The sequence below is a fragment of the Haliotis rufescens genome, unplaced genomic scaffold, assembly GCF_023055435.1.
Source record: "Haliotis rufescens isolate VD_foot unplaced genomic scaffold, xgHalRufe1.0.p SCAF_24, whole genome shotgun sequence".
NCBI lineage: Eukaryota > Metazoa > Mollusca > Gastropoda > Lepetellida > Haliotidae > Haliotis > Haliotis rufescens.
The window spans coordinates 6,414,018-6,431,581 of NW_025963935.1; the positions used below are offsets into that span (position 1 = coordinate 6,414,018).

At 40.2% G+C, this 17,564-nt stretch overlaps 1 protein-coding gene across 3 annotated transcripts in view; it reads right to left on the reverse strand.

The window, feature by feature from the left end:
* Positions 1-2,384: 2,384 nt before the first annotated feature.
* The window catches only part of LOC124113552 (fibroblast growth factor receptor 3-like), a 40,479-nt gene continuing 25,299 nt past the window's right edge, over positions 2,385-17,564 (reverse strand). For 2 of the 3 annotated variants that reach the window (XM_048402085.1, XM_048402084.1), the window contains 6 exons: positions 17,055-17,203; positions 16,269-16,349; positions 13,283-13,451; positions 11,943-12,053; positions 10,639-10,817; positions 6,949-7,828 (listed from right to left, as the gene is read on the reverse strand). In XM_048402085.1, coding sequence (XP_048258042.1) covers positions 6,968-7,828; positions 10,639-10,817; positions 11,943-12,053; positions 13,283-13,451; positions 16,269-16,349; positions 17,055-17,203 — 1,550 coding nt within the window. In that variant the 3' untranslated portion in view covers positions 6,949-6,967. The other variant, XM_048402086.1, reaches the window with a different exon arrangement.

The window sequence follows — 17,564 nt, forward strand, 5'->3', positions numbered from 1 at the left end:
AAATATGAAACAGACTGAGAGTGACATTGTTTCAGAGTCACTGATGTTAAACGTTTTACTACAAGGAAAGACAACGAAGTCGCAAAGACAAATACATATCTATTCACATTTAGTCTTCCATCACGTCCGGAATCGCTCAAGGCAGGCTACTGCAATTTAAAGGTATATTTCTCCCTAATCCCCTGAGATGCTACAGTTGTCATAAGTCTGGCCATGGCTAAAAATCATGTCATCGGGAAGCTACCTGTCACAGATGTGGTGATAAGTGAGAAGACAGTAGATTGTCTCCAACTACAGCTCCAGCACATGTTCGTAAACCATGGTTCAACTCTGACTGTAAACAAGCTAGGAAACCTAGGACAAAAGGAAGAACAATATTTCCGCCACCACCGAACTGTCCATAACTTTAATCAATTCATAATTTTAAATACAAAAGCTCGTCGTACGTTTAAACAGAATAAACGCCAATTTAGGCGAAACTATGTTTCGAAAATAAATTCCAGAACACCTATGTCTAAGGCTTGGAATATGATACAAAGGATTAAAGGTTCAAAATCTAGTGTTCACCATCTTAAGTATGGTGACACATTATAAATTGCTAAATCTGATATAGCAATTAGGTTGGGAGAAACTTAAGCTCAACATTCATCAAAACAAGGGCGGATGGAGCAGTTGTTGTCCATTCTTTGCATACTACTTTGATTATTTTTGGTGACATTGTTTTCATTCTATATATCATTCGTCAACTACAGCATGCTCGTAGACTGGACATCATGTGGAATTTATTCCGGACAGTCTAAAAGAGAAAAGAGGAGCATCAGATGCCAGTCAAGTGGATGGACTCCCTGCGCGATTCTCAGAATATGGAAGAATTATTTAAGTTCCTTACGTCAACGGTTGTATAATTGTTGACTATATAATATCAGGATCATTGCATGCTTTGGCAAATGGTAAAACTTTACTACCGATTGTAAAATGGATACAGGTGTTTGGGCCATCCAAAATTTCATGACCTGATTGCTCTTCAATCCCAAGCTGATACTAGTATACTATCGCATCAATAACATGGGTAACCATTTGGGAAAGCATCATACTCGTGCTTTACCAGTGTTTCATGCCTTTTCAGGGTGTGACACATCAGGCTTTGCTTGGAAAAGTAAAACGTCAACCTTGGCAGGCTCAAGATGAAGTCACAGAAGCCTTTTTGCAACTAGCCTACCATCCATTTCAAGTGCTGAACATACATTCTGGTCACTTCCGAATGCTTCAGCAACAACAGTCGACTGATGGACAAGCTTCCTCCAACTCAAGAAGCCTTGCTACACCATCCTGTCGGGTCATTTATCCAGCAGGAGGACCTTCACTTTCCCTTTTCTGACACTTCGGTCACTCGGGATCTTTTCCAATCTGGATCCAGCCCTAAGGATGACATATTCCAAGTTGCAATGACCTACAGTAAATCCTTCATGAGTTGTTACGGAGTAGAATAGGTCTTCAGCAACCAATGCTTGCTGAAAAGGGTGACTATGATAGGGTGGTCAGGCTCGCTGACTTGGTTGATGCATGTCATCGATCCCAATTGCGTGGATCGATGTTCATGATGTCAACCACTGAGTTTTCTGGTCAAGACTCGATTATTTACAGACCGCCGTGATATAGCTGGAATATTGCAGAGTGCGGCGTTAAACAACAAACATCAAATATGTTCACTCTGGCTTTGCATGAATATATAATCACATTGATTAAAAAAATAATTACTGCTTAATATATGTTTGCCTTGACAGTTGAAATCTTATAAAGAATCTTTTCTTCCCCAGTAGTTGTCAACAGTAGATGATGCATCACATGTGACACTAGCTATTCAGAAAGATACAGTAATTGATGGTAAGTTTCCTTAATATCGACGTTGTGCAGAGTCTGATTTGTTTGGACAAAAAAATGCTGGATGTTGACAATTGTTGTGTAGTCTAGTGTCGGAGGATAAGGTGGTGATTGGTAAGAGAAGGAAAAGTAACTACATTGTGTGGTTAGTCTCGATGACTTGGTTGATCGTCTGGTCAGGACTTGATTATTTACGGGCTGCCATCAGGTGGCTAGAATATTACTGAGTGAGACGTTAGCCATGTTAACAGCAAACAAACATAAATGATGTAACTTATGAAACTTATTATAATTGTTTTGTACATGGCATACTTTTGATCTTTGTGCTGTCTGTCTGAAAGTTTACCTTGGTGGCTTGAGGACACCACGAGCAAAGTGCTGACACAGCAATACTCATAATGATAGCAAATATGCCAATCTGGATAAACCAGTCACCCTCTTATCTCCTGGTAAAAGACGTTTGTTCGCAACGTCAAATGATAACAGAGGTACAAATGTTTATGCAAAAATATTTCTTTATATTTCATATGCAGAAATAGGAACATCAATATTAACAGACCTTGATCCAAAGTAAATAAAAGTCAAGTTATCATAATAAACAGCGTTCAAATGCCCAATATAAATGCATGTTTATACAAAAGGATGTTTATATACAATCTGTTTCACCTCGATATGTGCCGGCGGAGGAATATCACTGCTGTAAACGTCAGTCACAATATAGTCCGAGGTCGCAGGAATTTCACAACAAATCCTTCGAAAATCCCTCCTGGAATCTCTGTTGATAAGACCAAGGGATACATCTTGGAATAATTCACCGGGAGAGACATATGCTGCACATGTCAGTATTGATTTACCGCGTGATAATGTGGGATATATCTCAACATCATTTGTCAACAAACCTTGAAAATAATGTTAACGTGACTGTGTTGTCCGTCATATTCTTGCCTCGGTGGTGCACGTGCGGCCTGGTCGTCTAAAACCAACTTGAGTTGCGTCCCTTGGACACGTCACGAAACTAAGATCATGGGTTCGATCCCCGTTCGTGTTTCTAGGTATGTCAGCGCCAAACCCTTGGGTTTCAGCACTGGTAAACGTCTGAGACCTGCAAATCTTCGGGCTTTCCTCCCACATTAAGCTGTCACGTGATATAACCGGATTACTTTTCAAAGCGGCGTTAAAACCACTCACTCGCTCATGCCTCGATTTCATGACCGGAAAATGTCCGCCCAGCATGAAATCCGAGATGGCAGGTGACAATACGGTATACTCGACACATGTATTGTTGGACATGCACCTTCTACAATTTCTCCTCCGGCCGCACCCCTTCCAGCACCTGGTAGATTCCCTCCTCCATCTGACTCAGCTGGATGTAGTCTCCTTCCTCTTCTAATATCCTCTCAAAGTCACGTGATAAAATGTCAAAGGTCGGTCTGGATGTGGCTGAATGATTCCAACACCTTGACATGATGGCGTACCTGAAAAAAAATAAAGAATAGAATAATATCGATATAAAGTGCACCCCTGTCAGACAGGGAAACAAAACAGGCGTCGACATTCCAATGTAGCCAATCAACTTTTAGCACTTGGAAGACAGACAATAGGTTCCAGTCTCATCTCGGGTGCCATACACGTCCAATGCAATAAAATATGATTTAATAAAAACTGAGCTACTCCACATGAAATCACGCGAGACTCACAGGGTCTATCAACACTATACGTCTTATACTCACAGGTCCTATCAACACAACACGTCTTATACTCACAGGGTCTATCAACACTATACGTCTTATACTCACAGGGTCTATCAACACTACATGTCTTATACTCACAGGGTCTATCAACACTACACGTCTTTTACTCACAGGTCCTGTCAACACTACACGTCTTATACTCACAGGCCCTATCAACACTACACGTCTTATACTCACAGGTCCTATCAACAGTACACGTCTTTTACTCACAGGGTCTATCAACACGACACGTCTTATACTCACAGGTCCTATCAACACTACACGTCTTATACTCACAGGTCCTATCAACACTATACGTCTTATACTCACAGGGTCTATCAACACTACACACCTTATACTCACAAGTCCTATCAACACTACACGTCTTATACTCACAGGCCCTATCAACACTACACGTCTTTTACTCACAGGCCCTATCAACACTACACGTCTATACTCACAGGGTCCATCAACACTACACGTCTTATACTCACAGGTCCTATCAACACTACACGTCTTATACTCACAGGTCCTATCAACACTACACGTCTTATACTCACAGGGTCTATCAACACGACACGTCTTATACTCACAGGGTCTATCAACACTATGCGTCTTTTACTCACAGGTCCTATCAACAGTATACGTCTTATACTCACAGGTCCTATCAACACTACACGTCTTATACTCACAGGGTCTATCAACACGACACGTCTTATACTCACAGGGTCTATCAACACTATGCGTCTTTTACTCCCAGGTCCTATCAACAGTACACGTTTTATACTCACAGGGTCTATCAACACGACACGTCTTATACTCACAGGTCCTATCAACACTACACGTCTTATACTCACAGGGTCTATCAACACTACACGTCTTTTACTCACAGGGACTATCAACACTACACGTCTTATATACACAGGCCCTATTAACACTATACGTCTTATACTCACAGATCCTATCAACACTACACGCCTTATACTCACAGATCCTATCAACACTACACGTCTTATACTCACAATGTCTATCAACACTAAACGTCTTATACTCACAGCCCATATCAACACTATACGTCTTATACTCACAGGTCCTTGTTGCACTGGGGCGGACACACCAGCTTCTTGCCCTCGAGGACTGACGTCATGACCTGCTGCCCTGACATGCCCGGGTAGGGGCTAGACCCTGCAGACATATTATAAACAAAATCAACACGAGGCTCTTCCTTTATCCCCCCTCCCCAATACACCAATTGCCAGTGCGTTGAGACCGGGTCGTCAGATTCAGTGGCGACTGAGTGAAATACATTGTGCTCGTGGTTGTGGCTACCCAATGCTTCAGTTGCTGTTTTTTTCTGGTTTAATACAAGATTGTTCTAATATATTTGTATAAAGCTGGACTATTGCTAACCATGGCATCAAACAATATTCCACCATCACCAGTATAAGATCATGTATGCAATGTGTGAATACTACCCTAGGCAAAACCTAATGAGAACTGATGCGAAAATAATTAAAACGATATTGCATATTGTTTAACATTGATTCGAAAAATAATCGCGTCAATTCTTGCCACATAGTTTAGATGCTAAAGTTTGTTTGTTTGTTTGCTTGTTGATAAACACCGCACTCTGCTATATTCCAGTTATGTGGCGGTGCCTTGTAAATAACAGTTTGGACCAGACAATCCAGTGATTGACGCCATCAACACCAAGTCACCTGGTCTGACCACCCGATCCATGCTATACGATAGATGCATTGCCTATATGTGATACTGATGCTAATGATGATGATGATGACGACGACGATAACAATGATAATGATAATGATGATAATGACAATGATAATGATGATAATGATAATAATGATAATGATAATGATAATGATGATAATGATAATGATAATGATGATAATGATAATGATAATGATAATGATGATAATGATAATGATAATGATAATAATGATTATGATGATAATGATAATGATATTGATAATGATGATAATGATAATGATAATGATGATAATGATAATGATAATGATAATGATGATAATGATAATGATAATGATAATAATGATTATGATGATAATGATAATGATATTGATGATAATGATAATAATGATAATGATGATGATGACGACGACGACGACGACGATGATGATGACGACGATAACAATGATAATGATGATGATGATGATGATAATGATAATGATAATGATGATAATGATAATGATAATGATGATAATGATAATGATAATGATAATGATGATAATGATAATGATAATGATAATAATGATTATGATGATAATGATAATGATATTGATGATAATGATAATAATGATAATGATGATGATGACGACGACGACGACGATGATGATGACGACGATAACAATGATAATGATGATGATGATGATGATAATGATAATGATAATGATGATAATGATAAAGATAATGATGATAATGATAATGTACCTACCTAGTGTGACAATCTCCCACAACAGGACGCCGAACGACCATACATCAGACTTGGATGTGTGGACAGAATCTCGCAGGCTTTCAGGGGCCATCCATCGGATCGGGAGCGGGCCCTACGGGTAAACACATAGGGGTCAGAGCATGAGTGAGTGAGTGAGTTCTCGTGTCACCTTGACGCCACTGTCAGCAAGATAGGTGCTATCCAATCAAAATGAAATTTGAAAGAATTATAGATGGCAACTTCGACCGAGTCAAGGGCAAAGTCTCCACAAATTCCCCTTCTCTTGTAGATATACATGGGGAATGAAAAGAACGAGACATATATATCTCCATCATCGGAACACAGAAACTGCAGACAAAAGAAGGTAGGTTTTTTTTGTTTACCTTTCGAATTTATTGGAATGTGAATGTTAATTACAGTAAACTACGGTTATAACGAACACGCTTATAACGAACTGACGGATATAGCGAATTTATAAATGGTCCCGGCCATTGCTGTATATATGCTTATAACGAACTACGGTTATAACGAACTAAAATTAGCAGTCCCTTTGAGTTCGTTTTAACCGTAGTTTACTGAATTTTACACGAAATTGAGAACAGAAACAGTTTATGTATTTATTTCATCGAAATCTGAACATTTTAAAAGAACTCGATCACGAAAATTGTAGTTTCGAACTTTGCATCATGTCTTCCAAAACCGTTTCCTTCTTGCTGAGATAGAGTACCAACCAACCTTATTTGTTCTCTCGTATATATCAGCTCCCTCAACGTCTCTCGCGAGACCGAAGTCCGAGACTTTACACACGCGCTTCCGGTCTATCAGCACGTTCCTCGCCGCAACATCTCGGTGTATAATCTGTGCGGAAAATACAACAAAACAGTCATGACAATACACATCTCGGTGTATAATCTGTGCGGAAAATACCCAACAAAACAGTATTGACAATACACATCTCGGTGTAAAATCTGTGCGGAAAATACCCAACAAAACAGTCATGACAATACACATCTCGGTGTATAATCTGTGCGGAAAATAACCAACAAAACAGTATTGACAATACACATCTCGGTGTAAAATCTGTGCGGAAAATACCCAACAAAACAGTCATGACAATACACATCTCGGTGTATAATCTGTGCGGAAAATAACCAAAAAAACAGTATTGACAATACACATCTCGGTGTAAAATCTGTGCGGAAAATAAAACAAAACAGTCTTGACAATACACATCTCGGTGTATAATCTGTGCGGAAAATACCCAACAAAACAGTATTGACAATACACATCTCGGTGTATAATCTGTGCGGAAAATACAACAAAACAGTATTGACAATGCACATCTCGGTGTATAATCTGTGCGGAAAATACAACAAAACAGTCTTGACAATACACATCTCGGTGTATAATCTGTGCGGAAAATACCCAACAAAACAGTATTGACAATACACATCTCGGTGTATAATCTGTGCGGAAAATAACCAACAAAACAGTATTGACAATGCACATCTCGGTGTATAATCTGTGCGGAAAATAACCAACAAAACAGTATTGACAATGCACATCTCGGTGTATAATCTGTGCGGAAAATACAACAAAACAGTCTTGACAATACACATCTCGGTGTATAATCTGTGCGGAAAATACCCAACAAAACAGTATTGACAATACACATCTCGGTGTATAATCTGTGCGGAAAATAACCAACAAAACAGTATTGACAATGCACATCTCGGTGTATAATCTGTGCGGAAAATAACCAACAAAACAGTATTGACAATGCACATCTTATGTCAACAATATAGTAATGATACGACAACATCTCATGTCAACGTATATAGTAATGATACGACACATCTCATGTCAACAATATAGTAATGATACGACACATCTCATGTCAACAATATAGTAATGATACGACACATCTCATGTCAACAATATAGTAATGATACGACACATCTCATGTCAACAATATAGTAATGATACGACACATCTCATGTCAACTATATAGTAATGATACGACACATCTCATGTCAACAATATAGAAATGATATGACACATCTCATGTCAACAATATAGTAATGATACGACACATCTCATGTCAACAATATAGTAATGATACGACACATCTCATGTCAACAATATAGTAATGATACGACATATCTCATGTCAACAATATAGTAATGATGCGACACATCTCATGTCAACAATATAGTAATGATACGACACATCTCATGTCAACAATATAGAAATGATACGACATATCTCATGTCAACAATATAGGAATGATACGACACATCTCATGTCAACAATATAGAAATGATACGACACATCTCATGTCAACAATATAGTAATGATACGACACATCTCATGTCAACAATATAGTAATGATACGACACATCTCATGTCAACAATATAGTAATGATACGACACATCTCATGTCAACAATATAGTAATGATACGACACATCTCATGTCAACAATATAGTAATGATATGACACATCTCATGTCAACAATATAGGAATGATACGACATATCTCATGTCAACAATATAGGAATGATACGACACATCTCATGTCAACAATATAGAAATGATACGACACATCTCATGTCAACAATATAGAAATGATACGACACATCTCATGTCAACAATATAGGAATGATACGACACATCTCATGTCAACAATATAGAAATGATACGACACATCTCATGTCAACAAGATAGTAATGATACGACACATCTCATGTCAACAATATAGTAATGATACGACACATCTCATGTCAACAATATAGAAATGATACGACACATCTCATGTCAACTATATGGTAATGATACGACACATCTCATTTCAACAATATAGTAATGATGCGACACATCTCATGTCAACAATATAGGAATGATACGACATATCTCATGTCAACTATATAGTAATGATACGACACATCTCATGTCAACAATATAGAAATGATACGACACATCTCATGTCAACAATATAGAAATGATACGACACATCTCATGTCAACAATATAGGAATGATACGACACATCTCATGTCAACAATATAGAAATGATACGACACATCTCATGTCAACAATATAGTAATGATACGACACATCTCATGTCAACGTATATAGTAATGATACGACACATCTCATGTCAACAATATAGAAATGATACGACACATCTCATGTCAACAATATAGGAATGATACGACACATCTCATGTCAACGTATATAGTAATGATACGACACATCTCATGTCAACTATATAGTAATGATACGACACATCTCATGTCAACAATATAGTAATGATACGACACATCTCATGTCAACAATATAGTAATGATACGACACATCTCATGTCAACGTATATAGTAATGATACGACACATCTCATGTCAACAATATAGAAATGATACGACACATCTCATGTCAACAATATAGGAATGATACGACACATCTCATGTCAACGTATATAGTAATGATACGACACATCTCATGTCAACTATATAGTAATGATACGACACATCTCATGTCAACAATATAGTAATGATACGACACATCTCATGTCAACAATATAGTAATGATACGACACATCTCATGTCAACAATATAGTAATGATGCGACACATCTTTCCACTTTATTTTAGCCCTGAAACAATGGGTTTTGAATAAAATAATGCATATCAGTGCATTATTTAAGGAGTATCTAACATAAGCAGGTGACAATGACTCACTTTAATATTGACAAGAATTCAGTAACAGAATGAAAGCATGGAGCTCTTGGCTTCCGACGAACCAACTTGATACCAGTTCTTATCAGATTATATATACTACCCCACTTTTGATAGGATATTGTTTATCTTTCCATGCTACTCAAAACTGATTCACATATGTCACACGTATATGATTCACATATGTCACGTGTGTATGATTCACATGTCACGTGTAAATGATTCACATATGTCACGTGTGTATGATTCACATATGTCACGTGTGTATGATTCACATATGTCACGTGTGTATGATTCACATATGTCACGTGTACATTATTCACATATGTCACGTGTATATGAAAGAATGACATATCTGTCTATCCGGACCTTTGAAGATCCAGGGTAGAATAGGTCTTCAGCAACCCATGCTTGTCGTAAAAGGCGAACATGCTAGTCGTAAGAGGCGACTAACGGGATCGGGTGGTCAGGCTCGATGACATGGTTAATGCATCTCAAGCTATCCAAACAGCGTTGTCCGAGTTCATGATGTTAATCACTAGATTGTCTGGTCCAGACTCGATTAATTACAGACCGCCGTCATATTGCTGGACTATTGCTGAGTGCGGCGTTAAACAACAAACAAACTAACAAAAAATCTGATTATCCCTCTCAATCGTTGTGTAGTATGGACATACGAAAAGACACACAGGCACACCCTCGGTAAACCGTTAACGAGGCAACAACGATTTGTTGCCTTTATCGGCGAGGCAAGGGACGTAACTCATGTGACATTTATTTGAACGTGCTTGTCTACAGGTTCACAGTGATGAATGACATTTACCTTCTGTGCAGCTATGTGTGCCATTCCCCGAGCTATCTGAAGGGCAAAGGACAGCATATCTTTAGGGGTCAAGGCCTCCACGCTTGACGTTTGCTCGCTAGCTTTAGCTGGTCGACGTTTTCTTAAGTAGGTCAGAAGGTCACCGCCATTGACGTACTCCATGATCATGAGAGCTGGGTCTGCAAGGTAGAGGTCATGGTAGAGGCGGGTCACTGCAGGTCGGAGGTTAACTTTGTAGACAGTCAATTGGAGGATAGTGGGTGACACTGTACATGGCTTATATGCGGTCAACGCGTTAGACGGACCATTAGTGGTCGGGAACTTAATCTCTAGACGGGTAATTTCAAGCCGGGGGTTAAGTCTATAGATGGGTCATTAGAGGTCGGGGTTAAGTCTCTAGGTGGGTCATTGGAGGTCGGGGTCAAGTCTATAGGTAGGTCATTAGAGGTCGGGGTCAAGTCTATAGGTGGGTCATTAGAGGTCGGGGACAAGTCTATAGGTGGGTCATTAGAGGTCTGGGTGACGTCTATAGGTGGGTCATTAGAGGTCGGGGTTAAGTCTCTAGGTGGGTCATTGGAGGTCGGGGTCAAGTCTATAGGTAGATCATTAGAGGTCGGGGTCAAGTCTATAGGTGGGTCATTAGAGGTCGGGGTCAAGTCTATAGGTGGGTCATTAGAGGTCTGGGTTAAGTCTATAGGTGGGTCATTAGAGGTCGGAGTTAAGTCTATACGTGGGTCATTAGAGGTCGGGGTCAAGTCTATAGGTAGGTCATTTGAAGTCGTGGTTAAGTCTATAGGTGGGTCATTAGAGGTCGGGGTCAAGTCTATAGGTGGGTCATTGGAGGTCGGGGTCAAGACTATAGGTGGGTCATTAGAGGTCGGGGTCAAGTCTATAGGTGGGTCATTAGAGGTCTGGGTTAAGTCTATAGGTGGACAATAAGAGGTCGGGGTTAAGTCTATAGGTGGGTCATTCGGGGTTAAATGGCTATCGTTGGTGGTCGGTGGTAGGAGTTGTGGGGTTAACATTCTTCTTGGGCCTAAAGACAGGTCATTGAAGGTGGGGGGTTAAGGTCGTTTGATGCGGACAGAGGAATATCAGAAAGCATGTCTATACGATGACGTTCTTTTGTGTTATTGCAGGGTAGATGACACTATCAGAGCATGGCACAGTGTAATTGTATACTAGTCTGTTAACATTGTTGATACTGGGCACTAGGAAGTATAGAGATATCTATCTACTGGGACTTTGTCTAAGTGGTCTACCATACGCCAAGCTGGTCAGGTGCATCTGTTGAAGGAACTTACCTGAAGCGGTGACACAGCCCAGGTAGGCCACGACGTTGACGTGAGTGGGCAGCTTCCGGACGATGACCAGCTCGTGGTAGAAGTCTTCCTTCATAGCATCAGTGGCGGTTTCTGTAACAACAGTCAAGTCAAGTCCCGTTTTTTCGACATTCGACATTACGGGATCGGATGGTCAGGCTCGCTGACGTGGTTGATGCATGTCATCGTATCCCAATTGCGTGGATCGATGCTCATGATGTCAGTCACTGGATTGGATTATTTACAGACCGCCGTCATATCGCTGGAATAGTACGGCGTTAAACAACAAACAAACAAACAAAAGCATATGATTATGTCGGATTAACGAGTATGTCGGATAAACGAAATTAAGTAGTACCAATGTTCGCGATCGAAAATCGGACAACTACACGATTACTAACAATACCAAAACGTAATAAAAAAAATGAACAATGAAAACTGAAATATTCATAATGTTATGTTACATTGTTAGCGGAATGTTTTCTAATCAAGCAACCTCTAAAGCTCAACACAACTGTTACGGGCTGTATGACTGATTCAAAATACAGTAAACTACGGTTATAACGAAGTCAAAGGGACCACTAATTTTAGTTCGTACTAACCGTAGTTCGTTATAAGCATATATACATCAAATGGCCGGGACTAAAAAATAAGTTCGTTATATCCGTCAGTTCGTTATAAGCGTGTTCGTTATAAGCGTAGTTTACTGTACTTTATAAAGCAGAGTCTGGAATGGAAGTCGCCAATTTGAAACTTGAGCCACAGAGTTTTCCAAGTGGTTAATGTCGACTTCATGTTAGTCGGTCGGTCAAAGTTCGCGAAAGGTCTTTCTGACGTAACCTGTGATGGGATGTCCTCAGCGGTACACGGATCCTCAATAAATATTTAGAATAGCTGTGAGGCGAGGTGGCAAGAAGTTTAACGCCGCGTTCAAAATTATTGCACTTAACTAGACGCAGTTTAACATGAATATCCCACTCAGAATCAGTATACTAACTCCATGCCGACCAATCCTTGTTTTCCACCTCAATCCCCAGCGCCAGGCCGGGCAACAATATGTACCATTTCTTAACGTGAGCGAGTTAAAATTAAACGTCACATCGGCATAATCCACCACATCGACGTTCCCCTCTCCGGGAAGACGCTCTGTGTGCCAGACAGGATCTGCTTTCGTTTGACCACTTTACACTTTTCCCATTTTACGGCAAGCCTGGGTTGCTGAAGACCTATTCAACCCCTGATCTTCTCAGAACAGACATAACGTTCAAATTCACCTATCCAGTAAACCTTATGACTAGTTTATTATTAACCTGTTATCTCACCTTTGACCATCTTGACTGCAACCTCCTCCCACTTGCCAGTGCTGTTGATGCTGAGGGCTTCAGCCATCACCACGCGTCCGAACTTCCCTTCCCCCAAGGAGTTGAGGAACCTCAGCCTGCTCCGGGGGAACTCGTCGCCTGTGGGGGACAACTCCGTGTAGATGTGGGCCTGTCGGGAAGGGAGCTGTAGTTATTAACTATCTATCAGTCATCCCGGGGTCTGCAACTGCTCGAAGCGCATGCGCACTCTTCCAAAATGGCGGCGCAACTACCGCTTGGTTGCTTTGTCCTTATGATTTTATTGTTTTTTTTGTTTAACGCCGCACTCAGCAATATTCCAGCTATATGACGGCGGTCTGTAAATAAACGAGTCTGGACCAGACAATCCAGTGATTGATATCATGAGCATCGATCCACGCAATTGGGATCGATGACATGCATCAACCAAGTCAGCGAGCCTGACCACCCGACCCCGTTAGTCGCTTTTTACGACAAGCATGGGTTGCTGAAGACCTATTCTACCCCGGAATCTTCACGGGTCTTGCCCTTATGAAGACCGATGACGACCAGATTAATTTATGACGACTTTGAAGATGTGGAGCAGACGAAGCGACCTCCGCCAGGGATTGATGCCATTGCAAGGGACTGAATGTTAGCGCCCCGTTGTAAGGCGAATCGTAAGGTGCAACAGTCCCCTAGTGTTGATCATCTTTGCGAGGCAGGGTAGGTAACTGACTGTTAAGTCCAGTGCAGTTAACGCCCTTGCCTCGGGAAGATGGGTGTCGATGTTCTGTCGTTGTTTGTTTACAGACACGTGTCAACACATTACTAACGTAATAATTAAAGTTTCGTTGAATTCGTGGAAATTGCTGCATTCTGATTAGCTGAATTGGCCATGTGTTATTGCATCCATTTCCCAATGAATGTAAAAAAATGAAGCCACGCCCACCGAAGCGGACTACTTTCATTACTACGGAAACTCGGGGAATCCCAATATTACAGTCGAGGGAATTCCCTCTCTGCTCACGAGTATCGTTATACACATGACATTTAGCGAAATTCATGCATACATTTATTGTCCAAACAACCCATTGAGGCCGAAGGCCGAGAAGGAATGGACCAAACGTACGAAAGCCTATTAGGGCCAAATTCATTGATAACATTTTTTTATTTAAAAGTTGTAATTACAAGTTGTAAAGGTGTAATTACAAGTTGTAAAGGTCTAATTACAAGTTGTAAAGGTGTATTTACAAGTTATAAAGGTGTTATTACAAGTTTCTAAAGGTGTAATTACAACTTTAAAGGTGTAATTACAAGTTTAAAAAAGTTGTAATTACAAGTTTAACTATTGAACTGCTTATAAATTCAGAATAATATAAGGGGCAAATGAACATATCTTGGAGGGAGGACGTCTGCCCCAAATGGCATCAAGAAACATAAATAGAAAAGTGAAGTTGTACTTTGATTTGGGGCTTGCACCAACAGAAATATTGTGCTTTCTGGTTTCATTTTGTCAGTTACACTTTTCAATGCCCAGTTGATCTAAAAACATCCAACATTGATTGTCCTCGTCCATACTTCTACGTCTGTCCTTTAGGCAATACAGAACTTCAAATGTTTCGATCATTCAGTGAAATTTCACATTTCTAACTCATAATTACACCTTTTCAAACCTGTAATTACACCTTTCAAAACTTGTTATTTCCATTTCTAAACTTGCAATTAAGCCTATAAATCTAGTTATTACACCTCAAAAACTTGTATTTTCATCTTTTAAACTTTAAATTACACCTTAAAAACGTGTAACTACAACTTTTTATAAGTCGTAATTACACCTTTTCAAACCTGAAATTACACCTTTCAAAACTTGTTATTTCCATTTCTAAACTTGTAATTACGCCTTTAAATCTAGTTATTACACCTTTAAAAACTTGTATTTTCATCTTTTAAACTTTAAATTACACCTTAAAAACATGTAACTACAACTTTTTATAAGTCGTAATTACACCTTTTCAAACCTGTAATTACACGTACAAACGTGCAGGCTCGCTCGCCTGTTTTTTTTCTTTTCCCCGCTCGCCAAGGTTCCACAACTTTCATGTCTTCGGGTTCCTAGCATTTTTCCAACTGTGTCTTCCCTTTTTCAGGGAACTAACGTTCGAGTAACTGACCATGTCTTTTGAAACAACCGCCTTCTCCCGGACATATTTGTTCTGGTTCCTTACAGTCTGGTTGTTGCAGTTCCTCCCCATTTTGCCTTGATTGACAGGGCCTATGAACATTGTTTTCATCCTACTCTCCGTTGATTGGCTACTGATTTTGTAGGCGCGTCAAGTTATGTGCATAAATTAAACAATCACCTGATTCATGTCACGCCACAGTGTGTATTCCTATGTATCTCGTCATTTTTGTCTGCTTTGGTATATAAATGGTTAAACTAAAGCAGATATAACATGTTTTCGTTGTAGAATTCAATTATAAGCGTACGGATGCTTACAAAAGGTTGCACATCGGTTTTTCAATTCATACCTCTCTGAACCGAAAGCAATACACAATCAATACTTAATTGAAGCTATCCTAAATGGTTTGATGGGCATTACTTAGAAGTTGAGGGATGACAAGTAAGACACAATTTTATGGATAACAACTTCGTTAATACTGTGAAAAGCGACGTTTCGGTATAGATCCTTATACCGTTGTCAGAGCCATCCTTCGCACCGCCTCCCAACGCCTCATCACGGAACCAATCCGCCATCATCGCAAGATTAAGGCCATACAGCACCACTGTAAGACCGTTTGACAACGGTATAAGGATCTATACCGAAACGTGGCTTTTCACAGTATTAAAGAAGTTGTTATCCATAAAATTGTGTCTATATTGAAGCTATCCTATCCTAAACTGGCTTGAACCACGGGTATTGCTGGCGTGTGACCAAGCGATATCTATGGATGTCGCTACAATGATATTGCGCCACGTCGCACTCACCTCATCGTCGTTGACGCTGTATGCAGAGTTGTAGAACCCGGATGTGGGTGGTGGTTTCGGTTTGGGGACATCGATCAGTTCCTTGATGAAAACATTATGTATTTTCTTTAATGTCATTATAAAAAAAATATTAAAAATAATAAATCGATATATTATTATGTAGCTTGGTCGTGTCTGTGACTCGGCATCTTTACAATAACAGAAGAGTTGTGTCCCTTTGAGGATGCCAGGATACGCTGGTCGTTCGAATCCCAGATTCGACCTAAGATCCATGGTTTGTTAGCTCCATACATTGAGTCATGGATTAAAAAAGTCGTAAAAGTTTCCAAAGTAAAGATGACACGTCACGATATAGCAAATTGGTCATACCGACGTAAAACCCAACTCACTCACTCGATAGTGAATAAGTCGATACGTTGCAAATCCTCTAAACCAATAAGGGGTGGTCGGGTAGCTTTGTGGTTTAAGCGTTCGCTCGTCACGCCGAAGACCCGGGTTCGAATCCCGATATGGCAACAATGATGGAAGCCCATTTTTGGTGTTCCCCGCCGTATTTCTGGAATATTGCTAAAAGCAGCGTAAAATCAAACTCACTCACTCCGAACCAATAACGTTTTAATCTTATATTGTACTATATCGTCATAATTTCGGCGTCAAGGACATATACCGCGACTACCTCAATAAATCGGATCCGTATTGGTGTTGCCACTTCAAACACGGTAACAATCTTACAACAATTCTGCAAAATGCAGAATTCAATCCAAATACTACACAGTATGGTCCTACCCTCTCTCTGTTGCCCCGACGTCTACACACGATGACGACGATGACAACGATGATAGCAATGGCGATAACGGTGATGCCTACTCCAAGTCCTATAGCAACATTGTTGTCGACTCCGGTGTTTGAGGAGGCTGGAGGTCTGGTTGCGGAATCTGCAACAAGGGAGATAACTCTAACTGAAGATGGACAGAAAATGTAACCACTTGCTCTACAACAACAAAAGACAAGGCCCTGTCCAGAGGGTTCGAATCCCGGGTCTGGACAATGACTATTGCTTTATAGGAACCCTCATTGTACTCGTTGGTTTCTGGAAGACCAAACATACATTACGCGGATGAGTAGCCTATTGGTTAAAGTGTTCGCTCGGCTCGTCGAAGACCCATGTTTGATTCCCCACATGGGTACAATGCCTGAAGCCCATTTCTGGTGTCCCCCGCCATGATATTGCTAGAATATGGCTAAAAGCTCACTCACTCACTCCACCCATATGAACCTAAATCTGCCCACCCATGT